The sequence below is a fragment of the Anolis carolinensis genome, unplaced genomic scaffold, assembly GCF_035594765.1.
Source record: "Anolis carolinensis isolate JA03-04 unplaced genomic scaffold, rAnoCar3.1.pri scaffold_10, whole genome shotgun sequence".
NCBI lineage: Eukaryota > Metazoa > Chordata > Lepidosauria > Squamata > Dactyloidae > Anolis > Anolis carolinensis.
In genome coordinates this window covers 18,404,575-18,425,544 of record NW_026943821.1, presented here as the reverse complement: position 1 = coordinate 18,425,544, position 20,970 = coordinate 18,404,575, and the positions used below count along the sequence as shown (strand labels likewise).

Here is a 20,970-nt window from a genome sequence, read left to right as displayed (position 1 = left end):
TTCCTGCCGTTTGTAAGTTATACTTTACAGAAGAGAGACTGCTTGGAGAAAGAATATCACAACAACAATGCGTTCAAACTAAATTTACAAATATTTTATTTTTTAAAAAATACAGACTATATTAAAGGACAACAAACCGCTGTCCCAAGCTGTTTTCTGGCACCTTCTGCCTGAATAAATGGTCTTTGGCCCCACGCTTACATGAACATAAACCCACGATCCCTCTGCAAAGCCTTGGACTGCCTCTCCCCAGTCCTCTCTTCTATGAGACACACGATGACGTTGTTCTCCTCATGGCTTTGCTGGGAATTATGGCCACTGCATCAAGTGGGACAACGGCCACGGTGACCACGAAAGCGCTTGTATCGAACCCCCCACCCCATTTCATTGATACGAAATCCGCAAAAACCAATGGATGGAACTGCTCTTTTTTTAACTCCAGACAATACAGCCTGGGAGTTAGTTGCACACATTTATCCCTGAAAACTGGTTATGTGCATTGTAGAAATCCATAAAAAGTCTTATAAGTTATTTCCTTTTAACACATTAATAAAAAAAACAAAGACATTACACAGAACATCCACCAAGCTTTGTATATTCTAAAATTCTAATTTAAAAAATAATAAGTAGCTTCTATTTTTCAGCTGTCAAACTAGGGCAGGGAAGGCAGGGAAAAAGAACAAAATCAATATAACAGTTGGTCATTTTGGGAAAGGCCCTGCTTTTGTCCAGTGTGGTTTGTGACCTCGCTGCTTCCTTGGCTGGCCTACGAGAAGCTCCCTTGCTCCTCCGAACCAGCTGAATAACTGACTCTGCCAGTCAAGGCATGCAACGGATGAACCTGGAGGCAAATGAGCCATAAAGTGTCCCGACGCAAGAGTTTAAGGCAGTGAGAGGTGTCAGGGCAGCAGTGTCTCAACCATCCGGTCCGGATCTGAGTTCAGCTGCACAAAAAGGCCCAGGCTTCCCTCCTCTTCAGAGGAGCTTTCAAGTGGATTCCTCCTCCTCCTCCTCTTCCTCCTCTTCTTCCTCCTCCTTATGATCCACTTCTGTGGTGTCTGAAGATTCATGGAGGAGAACGTATTCCCTGCTGCTGAAACCAAACTTCAGCACGTCTTTCTCTTTCAGTTCGTAGTAACGCTGAGGCTCGATGCGCTGATTGTTCAGAAAGGTGCCATTGCCTGAACCGAGGTCGATGATGTAAGGCTTCACTTTCCGGCCCGTTGTGCCATCCGGGCGGGTGTATTCCACCAACCTGGCAAGAAATATGAGGTTCAGTCAGTATAACACATCCCTCTGAAGCTACATGCCACCCATAACTCCATCCCAGTTTCCAACAATCTAATACCCCCAAAGCATCTCTTTCCCTGATCTGCGGAGACTTCTTACACCAATACTTTTCTAGCTCCCTGTCCTCTCCTCTGGACTCAGGAGAAGCTTCCTGTACTGACTTACAAAACTGTCACAGCAAATGCATTGGCTGCAAGCTATATTTTAATATTTGTTCTGTGTATTTAATGTGTATTTCATAGAAACATATTTTAACATATGTATTTTACTAAATGTTTTATGATGGTGTGTTCTTGACTATGCCATGCTATTACTATTATTGATTTGCTGATTCACCAAATGTTTCTCTGGGCACCTCTCTGTTACCTTAGCCAAATAATAATAATAATAATAATAATAATAATAATAATAAATTTGGTGGCTCAACAAATGTTTCTCCAGATCCCCCTCTGCTCCCCTTACACAAATCATTACTATTACTATGATGGTAGAGTCTCACTTATCCAAGATAAACGGGCCGGCAGTACATTGGATAAGCGAAAATCTTGGATAATAAGGAGGGATTACGAAAAAGCCTATTAAACATAAAATTACATTATGATTTTACAAATTAAGCACCAAAACATCATGTTTTACAAGAAACTGACAGAAAAAGCAGTTCAATATACAGTAATGTTATGTAGTAATTATTGTATTTCTGAAATTAGCACCAAAACATTGCAACATTTACTACAAAAACAATGACTATTAAAAGGCAGACTGCCTTGGATAATACAGAACCTTGGATAAGTGAAGCTCTACTGTATTATTCATTTGGTGACTCACCAAATGTTTCTTTGGATGCCTCCCCACCCACTTTAGCCACATTATTACTATTATTATCATGCCTGAGCACAGACTGACCTGTACTGGAAGACGGCGTGCTGCTTGGAGCAGGAGGGGTGGTCAATGGGGATGTCAGCGATGCGCCGGTGCCGTCCCAGGAGGTAGGCGCTCTGCCGGTGGATGTACATGACCGGGAGGACCTCGTCGTTCTTGAAAGGGTAGAGCCGCCACCGCTTCTTGGGGATGCGGGCCTCAGGGGGCTCACTGTATTTGATCACCACACCCCGGAAAGTGTTTGTGTCCTCCAGGAGGGCCCCCGAAAGCTCAAAGCTGGGCTTCTCCTTGTCGCCAGCCGGCTTCTCTGCGCTTGCCCCGTCAGGGACTTGCTCATCTGGGCCTCCTTCATTCCCACTGGCGAGCGCTTGCTGGCGGCGCTCCCTCCGGCGCGCATTGTAGAACTCCCTCTGGGCCTCCTGCTCTGAATCCAGGGGAGCGGCCTTCTCCCTGCCATCTCTGTGGGGCTTCCTCCGACCAGAAGGGCCCCGGTGCCGGTCCCTGTTGCCGCTTCTCTCCCGCCCAGCGTGGTCCCGATGCGGCCGTTCCTCATGGCCCCTCCGAGGGGGGTCCTCTCGCTCCTGCAAAGGAGAGATTAAGGCCAGCTTCAGCTGCCGGTTTCCTGGCTTAGAAGAGCGTTCTTATGAACAGAAAAGTGGATCTAAGCATGGGCAAACATCAGCCCTCCCTCCCTCCCTCCCCCCAAGTGTTTTGGACTTCAACTCCCACAATTTCTGGGAAGTGGCCCATGCCTAATATATACAGTGTTCCCTCACTTATCGCTGGGGTTAGGTTCCAGGACCACCCGCAATAAGTGAAAATCCACGAAGTAGGGACACTATATTTATTTTAATATTTATACCTTATTTTAGTAGTTATACACTATTTTAAGTCTTTATCTACCAATCGTGTGTTGATAAATCGCCTCCTTCTCCTCCCGTTGCCGCTTGGGCTCCTTTTCTCTCTCTTTGGCTTCTCCTTCCTCCCTTCCTTAGGCTGCAAATTGTAATTTTTTATGATTTATAATAGTCTTTTAGAGTTTATTGAAAAACCGCGAAACAGCGAATCCGTGAAAAGTGAGGGAACACTATATAGCCTTTGTGTTAATAAAATAACTCTAAATAATGTTCTAATGTTTTATGTTGATATTTTAAGCTGGTTTGTATGATTATATACTATTTTACCTGTTTTACATTGGTTTAATTATGCTGTATTTTATTGTATTTTGGAACTGGGCTTGTCCCCATGTGAGCCGCCCCGAGTCCCCTCTGGGGAGATGGGAGCGGGATATAAAAATAAAGTTATTATTATTGTTGTTATTATAAATATCAGTATATTCAGGTCATATTTTCCCCTTTTTTGATATAGTTTTAGGGACGAAGGGCGGGTATATCCCAGGCCTGAGCAAACTTGGGCCCTTTGGGTATTTTGGACTTCAACTCCCAGTATTCCTAACAGCCTCAGGCCCTTTCCTTTTCTCCCTCAGCCGCTTAAGCGGCTGAGGGAGAAAAGGATGGGACCTGAGGCTGTTAGGAATACTGGGAGTTGAAGTCCAAAACACCCGGAAAGCCCAAGTTTGCCCATACCTGATCTACACTATAGAGTTAATGCAGTTTAATACCAGGTGCCAAAAGTTAGTCAAAGAAATCCAAGAGTCAGATTGAAACTCCACGGAAATTGTGTTCCCCGGTGTAATAAGAAGAACAAAAACAACAAATATAGCCAGAGGCTCCGGCCTACTCGCCGCCCATAAAGGCCCAGGCGGGGCCGCCTCGCACCTGCTTGACTCTGACGAGGCTTCGTCGAGGGCTCCGGCTCCTCTTCTTCCGCTTCTCCTTCGGCGGAGAGCGACTCCCTCCTCCTTCTCCGGAGGGGCTCCGCTTTCGGTGATGGCGGCGGTGGCGGCGGCGCTCGGCTTCCTCCTCCATGGCGACTGTTGTGGAAGCGCCGGGCTCCTCTTTGCCTTTCAGGTTCCGGTTCCGGCTCTCGGAAGTGACGCGCATGCGCCTTTTCCCCCCCCTTCTCTCTCTGAGGGTGACGTCAGGGCGTGCGCCGCAGCCATCTCCTCCTGAGCTAGGAGGTTGCCATGGCAACCGCGGCACAACAGGCCCGACGGGCGAGGGCGCCTCCGCCGCCGCCATGATTCCCCCGTCGGACTCGCTGCTCCGCTATGACACGCCGGTGCTGGTGAGCCGCAACACCGAGAAGCGCTCACCCAAGGTAAGTAGGCCCCGGAAAGAAGGAAGGGAAGAGGGAAGATAGGATAGGAAGGTGTGGGAATGAGAAGGGAATGGACCCCAAACGCAGCATTACCCAAACACGAATCAAGGAACATGAAAGGCACTGCAGACTAACTCAACCAGAGAAGTCAGCCATAGCAGAACACTTGGTGAACCAACCTGGACACAGCATATTATATGAGAACACAGAAATGCTGGACCACTCTCACAACCACCATGTCAGGCTACACAGAGTGGCTCCCCACCTATGGAACGCCCTCCCAAATGATGTCAGGCAGGCTCCTTCCCTCCTATCTTTCCATAGAAAAGTTAAGACCTGGTTGTGGGACCAGGCCTTCGAACAATAATAGCAGCATCAATTACTACTACACGCTTTAGAACTCAATGACAGACCCAGTTTTTTAGACTTGAAACGCACCAATTGTATATTTATATGTATATTTTTACGAATGTTTATTGTATTAATTTTAACTGCATTATTTTTATATATGTGTTTTTATTGTAAGCCGCCCTGAGTCCCCTATTGGGTGAAAAGGGCGGGATACAAATAAATAAATAGGGGGTCCCTGGTGGCACAGTGTGTTAAAGCGCTGAGCTGCTGAACTTGCGGACCAAAAGGTCCCAAGTTCAAATCCCCGGAGCAGAATGAGCTCCCACTGTTAGCCCCAGCTCCTGCCAACCTAGCAGTTTGAAAACATGCCAATGTGAGTAGATCAATAGGTACCGCTGCAGCGGGAAGGTAACGGCGCTCCATGCAGTCATACCAGCCACATGACCTTGGAGGTGTCTATGGACAACGCCGGCTCTTCAGCTTAGAAATGGAGATGAGCACCAACCCCCAGAGTTGGTCACGACTGGACTTAACGTCAGGGGAAAACCTTTACCATATATATATATATATATATATATATATATATACACACACACACACACACACACACACACACATACATATATACACACACACACACACACAAATGCATATATGCATGTATACATATATACAATATAATTTACAATAATATATATTATAAACTGTATATGCATATATTAATATTTTGTAATACAATATAATACTAATAATACAATATAATATAAATTATATGTTATATATTAAATGTAATATTACTAATAATATTACAATATATTTATATAGTACAATATAGTAATTTATTGCCAGTATTGTGCTATGCTAATAATATAATATTGTATGTAAATTTAATTTGTAAGCCACTCTGAGTCCCCTTTGGGGTGAGAAGATATAAATGTATTAAATAAATAAATAAATAAATCAGGGCCAGCTAATACCTCAACAAAGGATTTCCCCAGACAGGCTTTGAAGCTGCAAGGCCATTCAGTGCTAATCAAGGTAGCCAATTGCACCATTCACACTTGGCTCAAGCAGTCAAGAGTTCTTTCTCCCACCATGGACCCCACTTGCATAGTTTTCCAAGTGGACAATGAAAGTCTTACCATTCTCAAGTGGGAGCACTTGAGAAACTTGCATAAATAGCTGAGGTCTGGAATATTTAGCTGTGGGTAGCAACGTAGGTTCTGAGTTGCAGCCTTGAGCATCGTGTCTTGAACCCTTGAAAGATTGATGGTACTTTGGATGTTGGTGTGCAGAATATGTTTTGGCTTGCAGCCTCGGTATTGCTGAGATGACTTGGCTTTGAACATTTTGGAAAGGACTTTAGACTACTCATGTCAACCTTCATTGGATGACTTCAAGACTGCTTCGGACTGGAATACAGTGTGCAGCTGTTTAATAGTGATTTGGTGGAAAGGGCTCTAACACTGTTTCTCTACCTGCCCCTTAGGCCCCACCGCTGAAGGGCACTGCTCCGATTCCGCCTCCTCAGCCGCCTCCTGCCCCTCCGCTCCCGACACCACCACCCTCCACCCCGGGCCCTGTTCCGCCACCAATCCCACCTCCGAAGGGCAAACCCCCCGCCCCGTCCCTCGAGGCTGGGAAGCATGCTGATGAGATCCTCAACGCCATCCTCCCGCCCCGGTGAGCCAGCCCCAGGGGCCCCTTGGGAAGCTGGGTGGGGGAGGGGGGAGGGAGAAGGGCTGGCCGCCAGGGACTGACCCTATGTCTCTTGCCTCCCTCCCCCCCAGGGAATGGGCGGAGGGGAACCAGCTGTGGACGCAGCAGGTGTCCAGCACACCAAGCACCCGGATGGATGTGGTCCACCTCCAGGAACAGCTGGACCTCAAGCTGCAGCAGCGCCAGGCCCGCGAGACCGGCATCTGCCCCGTCCGCAGAGAGCTCTACTCCCAGTGCTTCGGTACTTTGAGATCTACTAGCTGACATTGCTGTAAATTTTTCTTACAAGAAATCCATATAATTTCTAAAATAAATGTAATAATTACTTTCATGTCACCATTTAAACTGATTTATTTTATCCTAAATCCTGTAGTAGTACATGGTAGACAGAGAGGCCTGCCAAAGATCATGACCTAGGGCCCACTTTGAGATGTTTGGGGATGGAGACAGTTTGCAGGTGCTGCTCTCCTCCCACAATGGTGGTGATGATGCAGAGGCTGAAATAGCTGCCTCAGCCGCAGACTCCCGGCAGCCTTGAAAGTGAAGCTGCAGCATCAGGCCTTGAGTTAGAAGAGCTGGTGGCCAGAGCGTGGTGTGTCCCTTGCCTTGCAGATGAGCTGATCCGGCAGGTGACCATCAACTGTGCAGAGCGAGGCCTGTTGCTGTTACGTGTACGGGATGAAATCCGGATGACAATCGCGGCCTACCAGACCCTGTATGAGAGCAGCGTGGCCTTTGGGATGCGGAAGGCGCTGCAGGCTGAGCAGGGCAAGGCTGACATGGAGAAGAAAGTAAGTGGGTGTCGCCTTTCACTAGGAGGAAAAGAATGCCTTCGCTCTCATGGGGAGAGGAAGGAGTGGAAAGGGAAGGAAGGGGTGGGCAGGCCTTTGGAGCCCTCATGGCAGCCATGCCTTCTCTCCTAAGATTGCAGACTTAGAGGAAGAGAAGCGGGACTTGGAGAGGCAAGTGAATGAGCAGAAGGCCAAGTGCGATGCCACTGAAAAGCGGGAGATGGAAAGGCGGCAGGTGGAGGAGAAGAAGCACACAGAGGAGGTCCAGTTCTTGAAGCGGACCAACCAGCAGCTCAAGGTTGGTCAAGACAATGGTCCCCACTGATCTCTTAGTTCTGTTCATGTGGTCCCCTGACCCAACCCAATGAACTGCTGATTTTTGACAGGTCATTCTGCTTACCCTCTTAGTCATGGATGAGTTTGGCTTGATTACTGAAAGTAGTGGGGCTTTGTCAATGACATTGCCTTTCTGCTGAAAGAACCCCCCCCCCCCCCCGCAACAGAAACAAGCCCATAGAAATGCCACATAGACAGGCAGTGGCCTAAAAGACTGTAAGGACCCAGGGCTGGCCGAATGGAACAGCTTCAAATAATATTTAGCAAAGGTTTACTGGCCAAGAGGTCTGTGCCATTGCACCCATGCGGTTTTAAGAGGGGCCAACCCAAGGGACATATGCCAGACCCCTTCCCTGGCTAGCAGGCAGGCACTATAACCCTGACAAACCTGCCCCCAGTCTAAAGAGAGGCCAAAGGTTGCACAGGTGAGAATTCTTCCTCCAGTTGGTTTTATGACCTGTCTGTGGTAGAGAGAAGTCCATTTAAATGCCAAGCCAAAGTATGCTTGCTTAGCAAGCTTCTTGTCAGATCTACTTTTCTCCAAGCAGTTGGGGATTTCGTAACTGGAGGGAGAGGAAAACTGTGTTTCTCTCTGAAAGCTTGGCTGGCTGGCTCCAAAAGGAGCGAGCGGGAAGATTGGGTGTGGCTCCCAGTGTCCGTTCCCTGCTCAATGGCTGGCCAGCCCCATTCCTCTCCTAATGGAGCACATCAACTTGTCCTGGTCCTTATGCTAAGTCCCAAACTGACAGCTGGCACTTGGTGTCCAGCCATCAGGCAACAAAGGCATTTGCGGCCAGAGGAGGGCAAAGGAGGCAGAAACCACCATTTCAGCAACTTCAACTGGATTTCCTTTTAGAATTTAACATTATGAAAGGAGACCTTGGTTGCCAGGACACACAGGGCCAGCTCTCCACTCTGCTTGTACCACAGTAGCTCTGCGTGCCAGGAATGAGAGTAACTAATGTATAAAACATGGGACAACAAATGTAATACTGAATGGGCAGCCCTCACTCCTTTTTTGAAAACTCTAGTGCTCCCCCTTCTCTCAGGACAGATGTACACCTTTGGGCAGCAAAGGGAAAGAAAGACTCATTCCATGACTTCTCTTGTTTTTGCATTTCAGGCACAACTTGAAGGTATCATTGCGCCAAAGAAGTAGGCCTCCACACAGACAAGCCAAGGAAGTGTTATTGGCCGCAAGCGAATGGGTCTTCAGAGCATTCCACACCCACTTCCCCAGAGACCCCCTTTTGCCTTGATCACCTAAGATTCTCATAGTGATTAAAGCCCCTACCCAGTGCCTTCAGTAATTCCTCTCAACTGGATTGGGGTTTGCCTGTCGTTCCTATTTGCTGGGGTTTTTATAAAATATTTTTATGCAATAGTAACAAACTTTTTCAGTACTGTGTTCTATGCAAGAGCCTGTTAGTCCTGGGCCACAAAGGGCTGTGCAGAGACACATTAAAATCTAGTCACATCTCTGAAACTTGGCCAGTTTGTTCCATAGACTTTTCCCTGATACGAACAACCGTGTTCTCCCCTTAAATTTCTGATGCCTCAGGGCCTCATTCTTTCTTGAATCTTAATAAGTAAAGACTTTTGCAGGTATTCAAACCCACAGGCAATCTGTTCTCATGCCTTTTAGTTCCAATAATAAGGATACTGTACGTTTTACCTGTGTGGTAAAAGAGCGCCTTCACCATAAATGAAAAAACAAAGGGATCTGCTTATGGAAACAGCCTCGCTGGCTAATGCCAACAATGGAAATTCATTACCTCTTAAGAACTGGCCTTTTGCTGGAACAGCCTGCAGAGCATTCAACCCCTTCAAGAGTCAGCCATTCAAGGAGGGGAGGAAGCCTTCAAAGCAGAGGGAGACAAGGGAACTATTGCTGATGTTTATTTCTCTTTGTTTTCATTTTCTGCCCAGCCGTGTCCTGTTTCTTCTTGTTCCTGTTTTTATTCTTGACGTTATGAGTCTCATAATAGCGAGATCCAACTTTCTTGGAGTGCTGTTGCCGCTCCGCTCGTCTCCGCTGCAGAAGCAAAGCAGATGTTGATGACAAGAGTCGCTCATCAACAAAGAGCCAAAGGCTGTTATGGCCCACATTCCCCACCCCAAAAAAAACTTGTGAGGAGGGCAGAAGAGTCGACCTCTTATTGCAGCTTCCTCAGACCCCAGGGAGACAGCAGCATAAAATGCAAAAGGTAGTTAGGCTCCCTAGTGCCACAGGTGGGAGGCCTCTGCCTGAGCTGCCTTCCCAAGAGCCCACAATGGAAAATGAGGGGAAACATGTTCTGGAGGCAGCACCGAAACAGAAAAAAAAACCCTGAAGCCTTCCCTTCAGTCTTTAAGCAGGACTTAAGACCTTCTGGGGTTGCTGTAATATGCTCTTTGAACCGTCTGTACGTGACATTGATCTTGCCTGCTCTGTGAGGAGGAGCTATGGGGGGCTTCTCTGACACCTACCTCCTTCGAAGTCAGCTTCTTGCAAGGTTTCTTTGCCAGATCAGCATTCATCTCCTCCTCCTCTTCTTTCTTCCTCTTAACTTTCCTCAGGTGCCCTTAAAAAAGCAAAGGGAGTAGCATTTCAGTAAATGCATTTCAGCCTCTGCCTGGGATGTAGGAAGCAAGCCTCCAGGGTCCTTATAAAGAGCCAAACTTTCCAGCATAAGGGTTTCTCTCACTTGCCTTCTTTTGGCTCCTGCTTAGGACACATCCAGGCAATGCATACCAGATTCCAATGTTCCCGTTCCCCCCCTCCCGCAACAAGGACACTTAGACTTCAACACAGAAAACAGCATGAGTAACTCAAGGAGGCTGGATGCACATTCTGAGAGGAAAACACACACATGCACCCTGCCCATCACGGTTAAGCCAGCCCCTGAAATGAAATGGGACTGCTCCTGGAACAGAGGGCCCTTACCTCCCGTTGCCTCCGTCGCTCCAGCCGGGGAGTCAAGCTGTGACTTGGCAAAGACCTTTTCGCTCAGCCCTTTGGGAATCCTGCCAGAAAGAAGGAAGACAATTATGTTCCTAGAAACCCTGTTCTCCCACCTGTACCTCTAACCCTTGCTGATGAAGCCAACGTGTGACTTGTGCGGCAGTCAAGGGCTCCAGCAATGCCACTTCTGCTCTGATGGGAAAGGCAGGCTCTTTATGGGTGAAGCCACCAAACCTCAAGAATGTTCTGTGCCAACTGCATTACCCTCCCACTCACGACCCACTGGTGGTAAAAGTTGCTCACCTTATGGCCGAGAACCGCCTGGCCTTGGCTTTCTCCAGGAATTTCTTGCACTTGGAGATCTTATCATCCAGCAACTTCAGCAAAGCCTTGGAGTCCTGCCCAGTGACTGCCCCATTGAGTTGGCCATGCGGCTGCAAATGCTCTTCCTCCTCCCTTTCAATGTCCTCCTCTGACTCACTGTCGCTCTCATCCCCTGCCATTGCATCCACAGGGACCAGGTCTTCTTGCGAGAACTGAGGGGCCACATTGATCTTCCTAAAGTTCTGCCGCACCTGAGACAAGGGCCACGTGGCCACAGAAGCAGGGCGGTCATCACTCCCAGCCTCTTCTGCTGGGATCTCGGTTGGCCCCATATCTTTCACAGATGGGATGCTCTGAATGGTAGCTGCAGGGGCTTCTGAGGGAGCTGCTGTGGGCTGAAAAACAGGAAGGAGGACATGGAAATGCGTCTTCAAGCCACGGTTCCCCACACACACAGGCGCATACCAACATGTTTGCTCCAGTCCAATCCGGACAATGCTTTCCACTGATAGGACTTTTATTATGGCTCAGAAACTGATCCACAGGCTGACACACACATGAAAGGAAAGCTGAGGATTATCCCTGAGCATGTACAAAGTGGCATGATGTTTGATGCTGCCATTCCAGGCAGGGCTCGGGTAGGCTCTGACTTGAAAAACCTAGAGAACACTGGTTGCCAGGCAGAACCCCACAGGCCCTCCTCTGGGAAGGCAGCATATTCCTGTTCTTAACACATCCCATGCAGGTTTTACCTGGGGTCCAGGCTCCATGTTCGGGGGTTTCACAAAATAGGGGATCCGGCCCCTCTGCCAGTCATTCAGCACCATCTTGCTGACCGTACGCACATCAGGCTCTCCTCCCTGAAACAAACAGCACGAACCCCCATTTAGGCACCCAGAGAGAAAAGTGGGGCAGAACTAAGAGTACTCCAGCTGCCCCCTCCAAAATACAAGGCAGGTGGCAAACAGAAGGGAGAAATAAATATCGGAAAGGAGCAGAAACACAAGCCCAGTACCAGCAAGTGTGGACACATGGCAGGGGGTGGCTCTCGGGGGTGCTATGACTCTATGATTCACCCCTTTGACTGGTAGCCACAGCCTGCCGCTTGTCAAGGGAAAAACACAACAGCAGCTACTCCCTTCGCCCCTCCATCGTTTCTCAAATGACCTTTGGCACAACCAAAAAGCAGTGCAACTGCCAACTACCTGCCCCACAATGGCCCAGTAGTCAGAGCCTGCTCCACAAAGAAGAAAACACTGCCTCCTTCACCTTGAGCAGCTTCCCCGTCTGAAAGGCCAACTTCTCCAGGAAATCCTCTGCATTCTCCCAGAAGTCAATCTTGTAGGTCTTGCCGACGTATTCCGCTTTGGCTCGCTCCAACACTGCAGCAATGTGGTCTTCTGGAGTCTTGATTTTTTCTACCTGAACCTGAAAACAGCAGAGAGCTGGTGTCACTTCTGAGTTGTTAAACAGCTGGTGTCCTTAAACACAGAGGCAGCAGCAAGGAAGACAGGTGGCTCTTAAAGGGCAGGCATGGAGGCCCGTGAATTGTCCATGCATTGTCCTTCCCTCTATCAAGACTCACCACTCCCTTCAGTACGATATCCGTTTCTGTGTCTCCAGAGGGATAGACGACGCCTGGACAGTCAATGAGGAATATGCGGCGCATCAAGGTGATGTACTGCCACACCTGTGGAAGCAGAGAATGTGGATGAATTCACACTTTTTTCTTTAGCAAGAATTCAAAATGGCAGCTGCTGTTGCTTTAAGTTGGAATGAAACAGCCCAGGTCACTGCTGTGGCTGTAAGGATTAGACTTTTAGGCCTGGAAATGCAAAGGACACTGCACCAGGCATCTTTCCCAGAGCAGAAATAGGAGCCATGGGTGCCCTCCACCTCTCAGTCCTGTGAGCCTAGAGGCTTACAGGTACCTCTGCCTTCACTTCCCTCCTCCCAAATCCCATCACAGTCAACAGGGAGCCTTGCCTTGGTTTCGCCAGCAATGGGGGCCACGTTGCAGACCTTCTTGGAGCGAAGCGTGTTGATGACAGAGCTCTTCCCCACGTTGGGGTAGCCGATGAAACCAACGCTGATCTGCTTCTTGTCCACATGGAGCTGTGGGGGAACAGGTTCAGAGAAAGGCAGGCTTGCCATTTATATCCTAGAGAACCCAGGAAATTGCCTCTAGGAAGGCTGTGAACGCCCAGCAGGCAGTCAATCTGCCACTAACCATGGAAGCTCACTGGGAGCTGCCTGCCTGAAAGGGGCCCCAAGCCCTGATGGCAACCCACTGCTAGCTGGGCCAAGCACTCCAGAGGAAGGGGCTGCCATACCTTTCCAAACTGCCTCAAGAGCTGGATGAAGGCACCTTTTCCAAAGGGATTGGTAATGCTGGCGTGAAAAGCCAAAGTCGGGTATTCCTGGGAGAGGATGGCCACCCAGCGTTTCTGGGAAGAAGAGGAAGAAGAGTCATTTAAAAAGGGCACAGCTCCTCAGCCACAAAAAGCTCGGAACATCTCAGGCACTTCTAGAAACCCAAACACTCTTTCAGAACTAGTTTCCTTGCTTCCATCCAGCAACAGGCCTGAGCTAATGGAAACACGTCCAGCCACAGCTTAAGAATTGTGCGAGTCCAGAGAGCACTTTCGGAGCAGCAGAGAAACAAGCAACTGGTGTATCACCGCCTTTAAAAAAAAAAGGGGGGGGGGATTGCAGAAGAATTGCTCCTCCACTAGGGCACATTAGAGACTCACCGTGGCCCAGGCAGGCACCAGGTCACATTTGTTCAAGACGAAAATGAGGTGCTTCCACGGCTTTTCTTTCTTCAGGTAGGCCTCCACGTGCGGGGATCGGGTCCCTACTGGGTCTCTGGCATCCAGCACTTGCACAACGACATCAGAGGAATCGATCACCTGACAGTTTACAAAGAGAGCAAGGGATAGTTTAGACTAGAGATAAATGCTCTGGGGGATTCCTTCTGTCCCACAGAACAAGAGCTTTGCTTTGGAAGCACTTTGTGCCTCGTCTCTCCTCTACTTATAATCCCTTTATGCGCCTACCTTGTAGAGTTCTCCCCAGATCCGCTTGGACTGTCCCTTCTTGTAGATCTCCTCCTGCACCTCATCCCTAAGAAAGGGCAATGAGAGATATCAGACAAAGGTGGGCTGCAGCTCCCAGCACTCCTTTACACTGGCTGTCCCAATGGACTGCTAGAGAGTTGCAGTCCAATGCCAGCTGGAAGGGCACCCCATTGTTGAATGGAAGGCGCCACTCTGAGGCTACCCTTTTGGCACAGAAGGCTGTAGGGAGCAAAAGATTCCCACAGAGTCCCCCACCCTCAGAAGGCCACAGCCTAAATCCCTGCCTCATGGGACAGGATGGGGAGGAGAAGGGGTACATGGGGGTTGGGGACTCTGCTCTGGCTGCTCACCGCACACCCGTGTCCTCCGTCACCAGATCCCGGTCCTTCTCCCGGTCATAGTTACTAGCCTCAGCCTCAGCGTTTTCCACCAGAGATTGAACATCGCTCACTGAAAGATTGGGCCGCTTCCTCTGTGATTTGGGGCCAAATGTTGTTTCATATGTTTCGGTGTCAAGAATGTGGACTTTGGAATTCTGAAAAGAGAAAGAGTTTGGAGGGATATGAGCTCTTTTTCATAACAGTGTCCTCAACATGAAATAACAACCCCAAACCACTTCTCTTCTGGCCCCAATCCTCCTCTCATTATTTACACAGAAGGCATGTCAATCCACAAGGATGAAATGGCAATAGTTATCTGTGCCTGCAGCATTGCTCCATCAGTGGGGCTCTGCAGGCCCTGCCAAGCCTCCAATTTGCCAAGGATAATCTGCCTCTGATTTCAATTTGCCTTTGAAAGGCCTGCTTGCTGAACATGCCCTTTTTTGGAACGACATCCCCTCCAGACCCAGAAACAGCAGACGACCAGGGTGTGCGTGAGAAGCTGGACTAAAGAGAACACTCTGCTGACATTTTGCAATGCTGAGTTACAGGAAGTTTTCCTTCTGCATTACCAGGTCAGCTGGGATTGCAAGATGTTTTTCTGATGAATTTATAAGAGTGACAGTGCCCAAGGACTTCCCCAGAGTCCATATGTGGAGAATGAGAGAGCACTATGAGCTCAAACCTCTGGCTGCTCAGTGAGGGACAAAAGATGAATAGGGGACTCACATGTGGCTTGATCCGGTCGTGGAGGAGGGAGAGGGGGAGCTTGCTCTGCTTCATGACCACTCTGTAGGGGTCCTTCATCACTGACCCCATCTCCTCCTGGAACTTCTGTAGAGAGGACTGCTTGATCACACGCGTGTTTCCTGCGTTCGGGGGAAGCATCACTGAGTGTCACAAGTCCTTTCTCTCCCTCCCAGGATCTCAGACGCTAGTGCCTCCCATGCCGTGGCCGAGAGGATGGCTCTCCAGCCCAGCAAGGCCCTTGCCATTGTCTCCAAAATGATCTCCTCCCAAGGAGCCCCACCCAGGACAAAGGGTCTCATGCTGTAGAGCTGAAGGCAGACTCACCAAACCATTTGATGTTGGGCTCCACTCTGGCCACTGTGCCTGGCGCTACTGTGGACTGGAACTGCAGTGGACGAATCAGTTGCCCACGGTTGTTCCTGCAAAAGAAGAGAGCCAGAGAGTTACTCTCTGTTCAGCTCGTCTTGCAGGCTCTCTCTTGGATCCCATCAGTGACCCAATTCCTAACTAGCACAGTCCTAAATTCAAATCCCATCCATCTCGACACAAGGCTGGAAACCCCAGTCAGTGTGGACAGATGGACCAAGGAATATAATCAAAGTTCTCAAACTGCTGCTGAAAGGCTACAGAAAGGACAACTGACAAATCAAACCACTTACACCCTGTGTCTGAGAGAAAAGCCAAGCAAAGGCTCAAGCCAAACAATGGAACAGCATTAATTCAGCTCCAGATTAAGGACTGGAAGCAATAAGGTCTCCTTGGCCCTGCGTCAGGTGGGAGGGCAACAGGACTAGCAAAGCGGAGGCAAGAATGCCTGTTATCCGAGGCTGACACTTTTCCACAGGCCGTGCCAAGCAATGGAGCCGAGCCTCTGGAAAACACTCTGTTAAGAGGTTCCACATTGCGCTCCTGGCCCCTGTTCACAAGGAGAGGAGCGGGAGCACTTGAGCAGGCCTGCTTCCATTTAGCACCTGCTCGTGCGAAAGCAGCGCATGCCAGAGCACCACGGGGCACGACAGGGACTTGTTTACAGACAGAGAGGAAGACATGGCTCCTTGCCCTTGTTCCTAAGGGAGCCCACTGTCTTTGCTCCACCCAGCTCCAAGCTCTTTCTGGAGCAGGCACTGAGGGGCCAAAGCTCAAAGGGCAACATCTCCCCACCACTTGCTATCCCCTAATAAGTAAAAGTATTATTATTATTACTGATTACAAGCCTGGACTACCCTGAATGAAGTCCCTGGTCTGGTAAGAAAGAAGAGTGTGTTTAAGGGCAGCTCTTGCTCTTTTTCATTGAGGAAGGAAATGAATGAATGAATTTTATTATTACGGTCACAGACCAAGAGTGTAAAACTTTAAAACATTAAAAACAGAGTTGTTGTTGGGTTTTTAAAAGTCTTAAACCCCCCCACCACCACCACCACCACCACCCAAAAAGAAATACTTCCATGAACCTTTCCTCAAAGACATGACAGAAGCCATGATGTGGCAGAAGCTGTCTTTGAAGAGCCCAACTGGCAGTTGGCTCAAGAGACCTCCTCCTCTGTCCCCCAGCCTCCCTCCCTCCGCAGAGGATTTGCTGCTGCTGCCCCTCCTCTCACCTGCGCTCCTTCTGCCGGTACATGTTCAAGCGCCGGATGGTGGCCCGGTCCCGCATGTTGTGGCCTCCTGCACCGGCCGGCCGATCTACAAAGACAGACCTCCATCAGTAACAGCACAGCTCTCATCCAATTGTTGGAGCTCAGTGAGTCCCCAGCATTGTTCCCCTTTCCAATTCGATACCGGAGGCAGGAGATCCAGCTACAGCTTTATCTCTGATCAGAACAAGCTGAAGCCCTTTCTACACTGCCATATAAAATCCAGATTATCTGCTTTGGATTGCATTATATGGCAGTATTTGTTTATTCTGTCAGAAACAAACTGAGATTACAGTTATAATGTATATGGCAGTGTAGACTCATTTAATCCAGTTCAAAGCAGGTAATCGGGATTATCAGCTTTGATAATCTGGATTATAGGGCCGTGTAGATGGTGAGAGTGACCAGTAAAATTGTGCTACACAATCTGAGGCCCCTTCTACACTGCCATATAAAATCCAGATTATCTGCTTTGAACTGGATTATATGGCAGTTTAGATTCATATAATCCAGTTCAAAGCAGATAATGTGGATTATCTGCTTTGAAAAACTGGATTATATGGCAGTATAGGAGGGGCCTGAGACACATGCAAAGTAACATGTGTGCATTCATCTCCATTTCTAAGCCGAAGAGCCAGCGTTGTCCATAGACACCTCCAAGGTCATGCGGCTATAGGCATGACTGCAAGGAGCGTCGTTACCTTCCCACCGAAGCAGTACCTATTGATCTACTCACATTTGCATGTTTTTGAACTTCTGGGTTGGAAGAAGCTGGGACTAACAGTGGGGGCTCACTCCGCTCTCCCAATTTGAACCTGAGACCTTTCGGTCCACAAGTTCAGGAGCTCAGCACTTTAACACGCTGTGCCATCAGGGGATGTTATTTCCTAATGCTTGTGAATATCCAATATTTCTGATTGTTCTTTTTTTTTTTGTCTGTTGGAGGCAAGTATGAATGCTGTAATTAGCCAAAATGAATAGCATGTAATGGCCTTGCATCTTTAAAGCCTGGCTGTTTCCTCCCTGAGGGAATTTTTTGTTGGGAGGTGTTAGCTGGCCCTGATTGTTTCCTGCCTGGAATTCCCTTGTTTTCCAGAGTGGTGTTCTTTGCGATAGTCCAGAAGCTTTTATACAGTAGAGTTCCACTTATCCAACATAAACGGGCCTGCAGAACGTTGGATAAGTGAACACATTGGCTAATAAGGAGAGATTAAGGAAAAGCCTATTAAACATCAAATTAGGTTATGATTTTACAAATTAAGCACTAAACCATCGTGTTTTACAACAAATTGGACAGAAAAAGTAGTTCAATACGCAGTAATGCTATGTAGTAATTACTGTATTTACGAATTTAGCACCAAAATATCACGATGTTTTGAAAACATTGACTACAAAAATGCGTTGGTTAATCCAGAACGTTGGATAAGTGAGACTCTACTGTATATATATATATCTATATATATAAAAGGGTAATGAAATTTCGGCCTAGGACAAAACAACAAAACTACACATCCCAGAAACACTAAACTTGGCAGCACAACCCCTCATCCATGCCTCTACGTTCATACAACAAAAAGAAAAGAAAAATAAAGTCCTAATTAGAGGGAGATGAATAATTGTTTTTATCCAATTGCTGCCAGTTAGAAGGCTAAGCTCCACCCACTTGGTCTCCTAGCAACCCACTCAGCCCAGGGCCACTTCAATCAGGCCTCTTCCACACTGCCTCTAAAATAAGATTAGCTGATTTCAACTGGATTATATGGCAGTGTAGACTCCAGATGAGCACCAACCCCCAGAGTCTGACACGACTGGACTTAATGTCAGGGGAAAACCTTTATTCTTTACCTTAACTACCACCAATTCCTCAATACTTTATTTCCCATACCACCAGACTTCGCCACAGCAACGCGTGGCCGGGCACAGCTAGTATATATATAGATTATTTCAACTCCTAGCAGCCCTTAGCTGGGACAGCCAGGGGATTCTGGGAGTTGAAGTCAAAACCAGCTGGGAAAGCAGTTTGGGAAACATTTGGTCTGCTTTATAGGCCCAGTCCCGTATCCGCGCTGCACGTGAGAAGCGCGGCCTTCCCTCCCTCGCTCCTCACCGGGGTTGGTGCTGGACCGCGAAGGGTTGATGCTCGCCCGGCCTTTAAACTTCGGCTTCACCATGGCGGCGGCAGCGGCTAAGGAAGGCTCCGGAACCGTAAAGACAATCTATTAGCGACGGAGGCGCACTGAAATGAAAGAACTTCCTCGCCCGTAGTCGGTAGTGACGCGCTTCCGGGACACGCTTCCCTCCAGGCCCGGCCTCCCGCTGCTGTGAGGAACGCCGGGCGGCGTGGTGACGTCACGCGCAGGTCAGCAGCCCCACGACAACCATTTCTACTATGTGCGAACCCTCTGATATTGGGGCTAGGAAGAGGGACAAATCCTGTCATTATTGTGATTATTATTACTAATAATATTAATATTTCTAATATGTGCGAACCCTCTGATATGAGGGATAAATCACATTATTATTGCCATTATTATTAGCAATAATACAGTAGAGTCTCACTTATCCAAGACTCGCTTATCCAAGGTTCTGGATTATCCAAGGCATTTTTGCAGTTAATGTTTTCCGTATATAATGATATTTTCGTGCTAAATTCGTAAATACAGTAATTACAACAATTTCTGTCAAATTTGTTGTATAACATGATGTTTTAGTGCTTAATTTGTAAAATCATAACCTAATTTGATGTTTAATAGGCTTTTCCTTAATCTCTCCTTATTATTCAAGATATTCGCTTATCCAAGGGTCTGCCGGCCCGTTTAGCTTGGATAAGTGAGACTCTGCTGTACATATATATATAATTTATAATAATGTATACATATAATATTGATAATAAAATTATAATGGAATACAATATTGTACTACTAATAATGCAATATAATAATATTAATTATATATTATATATTAAATATAATATTACTAATAATATTACCATATAATGATATAGTACAATATAGTATTTTAATGCTTATATTGTGCTATGCTAATAATATATTGTATGTTCATTTGATTTGTTAGCTACTGAGTTAGATATATTCATAAGAAATCAAATAAAACAATAGTGTGTGTGTGTGTGTTTATCCCATGGAAAGTATCACCCACTGTAGGTGTATCTACACTGTCAATTATTACAATCTGATACTACTTTGACAAGGCTCAATGCTGTGGAATCCTGGGAGCTGTAGTTTTATAAGATCTTAAGCCCGCTTTGCCTCAGAGGGCTAGAGCCTCAACAAACTACAACTCCCAAAATTCCATAGCAATGAACTTTGGCAGTTCAAGTGGTATCAAACTGTGTTAATTCTACCATGTAGAGGCACCCTCAGAGTGGTTAATATAGGTGTGCCAATGTGCTGTTGGAGCGATTTCACAGACTGAAGCCATTGGCTCTTGGCTCTCCAAATCACTCCTCGCTGGTGCAGCTCAAGAGTAGCAATGCTGCTATTGACAGTGATAGCAAGCCAAGGCATGGATCCAGTCTAGATTTTTCAAAAGGGAAATTCAAGATCTAGGATCATATTGTCCCCAAAATGGGTTCAGGACCTTGGATAGTTCCTCCAGACTAATAGAAATAATTCACAACTTCGGCAATGTGGCCGCTATCAAGCAACCAACACCAGCTCTTTGCTCTGAAAGCTATTACTAGCTGGCACTACTCATGAGTAATAGTATTACATGGGAGAAACAATAAAGAGCAATAAGTTGTCGAAGGCTTTCATGGCCAGAATCACAGGGTTGTTGCGTGTTTTCCGGGTTGTATGGCCATGTTCCAGAAGCATTCTCTCCTGACGTTTCGCCTACATCTATGGCAGGAATCCTCAGAGGTTGTGAGGTCTGTTGGAAACTAGGCAAGTGGAGTTTATATATCAGGACAGTAAATAAAGAACAACACTCACATTCTACCAGGATCTGCATTTTGAAAAGTAATTGCAAAAGGGACCCTGAACTGATCACTGATCAGAGAAAGATGGAAACATCAACCTGCCGATCAACAGGAGAACAGATTGCTGTTGCTTACAGTAGCTGCTGCTATTTAGACAAAACCAGGGGACTTTCCATATCCCTGCATGTATCCTACATTTCTTTGACTTTTTGAGAGTGGAACTCTCTGCCCCAGAGTGTGGTGAAGGCTCCTTCTTTGGAGGCTTTGAAACAGAGGCTGGATGGCCATCTGTCAGGGTTCTTTGAATGCGACTTTTCTGCTTCTTGGCAGAA

At 47.5% G+C, this 20,970-nt stretch overlaps 3 protein-coding genes across 3 annotated transcripts; 1 reads left to right on the top strand and 2 right to left on the bottom strand.

Annotated features, from left to right (window-relative positions):
* Window positions 1–72: 72 nt before the first annotated feature.
* snip1 (Smad nuclear interacting protein 1) lies at window positions 73–4,310 on the bottom strand. The gene is made up of 3 exons (XM_003226901.3): window positions 3,948–4,310; window positions 2,194–2,750; window positions 73–1,255 (listed from the first exon to the last, which is right to left on the bottom strand). Exons 1-3 carry the CDS (start codon window positions 4,308–4,310, stop codon window positions 988–990), a joined length of 1,188 nt encoding a protein of 395 aa, XP_003226949.2. The 3' UTR covers window positions 73–987.
* On the top strand, window positions 4,255–9,072 carry dnali1 (dynein axonemal light intermediate chain 1). The gene is made up of 6 exons (XM_008119891.3): window positions 4,255–4,389; window positions 6,230–6,423; window positions 6,531–6,700; window positions 7,072–7,250; window positions 7,384–7,548; window positions 8,710–9,072. Exons 1-6 carry the CDS (start codon window positions 4,309–4,311, stop codon window positions 8,743–8,745), a joined length of 825 nt encoding a protein of 274 aa, XP_008118098.2. The 5' UTR covers window positions 4,255–4,308; the 3' UTR covers window positions 8,746–9,072.
* A 397-nt stretch (window positions 9,073–9,469) lies between these two features.
* On the bottom strand, window positions 9,470–18,991 carry gnl2 (G protein nucleolar 2). The gene is made up of 16 exons (XM_008119892.3): window positions 18,806–18,991; window positions 16,663–16,747; window positions 15,389–15,483; window positions 15,044–15,183; window positions 14,285–14,469; window positions 13,914–13,980; window positions 13,608–13,766; window positions 13,188–13,301; window positions 12,841–12,969; window positions 12,440–12,544; window positions 12,124–12,282; window positions 11,607–11,714; window positions 10,834–11,249; window positions 10,513–10,592; window positions 10,056–10,150; window positions 9,470–9,621 (listed from the first exon to the last, which is right to left on the bottom strand). The coding sequence occupies exons 1-16, from the start codon at window positions 18,867–18,869 to the stop codon at window positions 9,472–9,474; spliced, it is 2,151 nt and encodes a 716-aa protein (XP_008118099.1). The 5' UTR covers window positions 18,870–18,991; the 3' UTR covers window positions 9,470–9,471.
* Window positions 18,992–20,970: the final 1,979 nt, after the last annotated feature.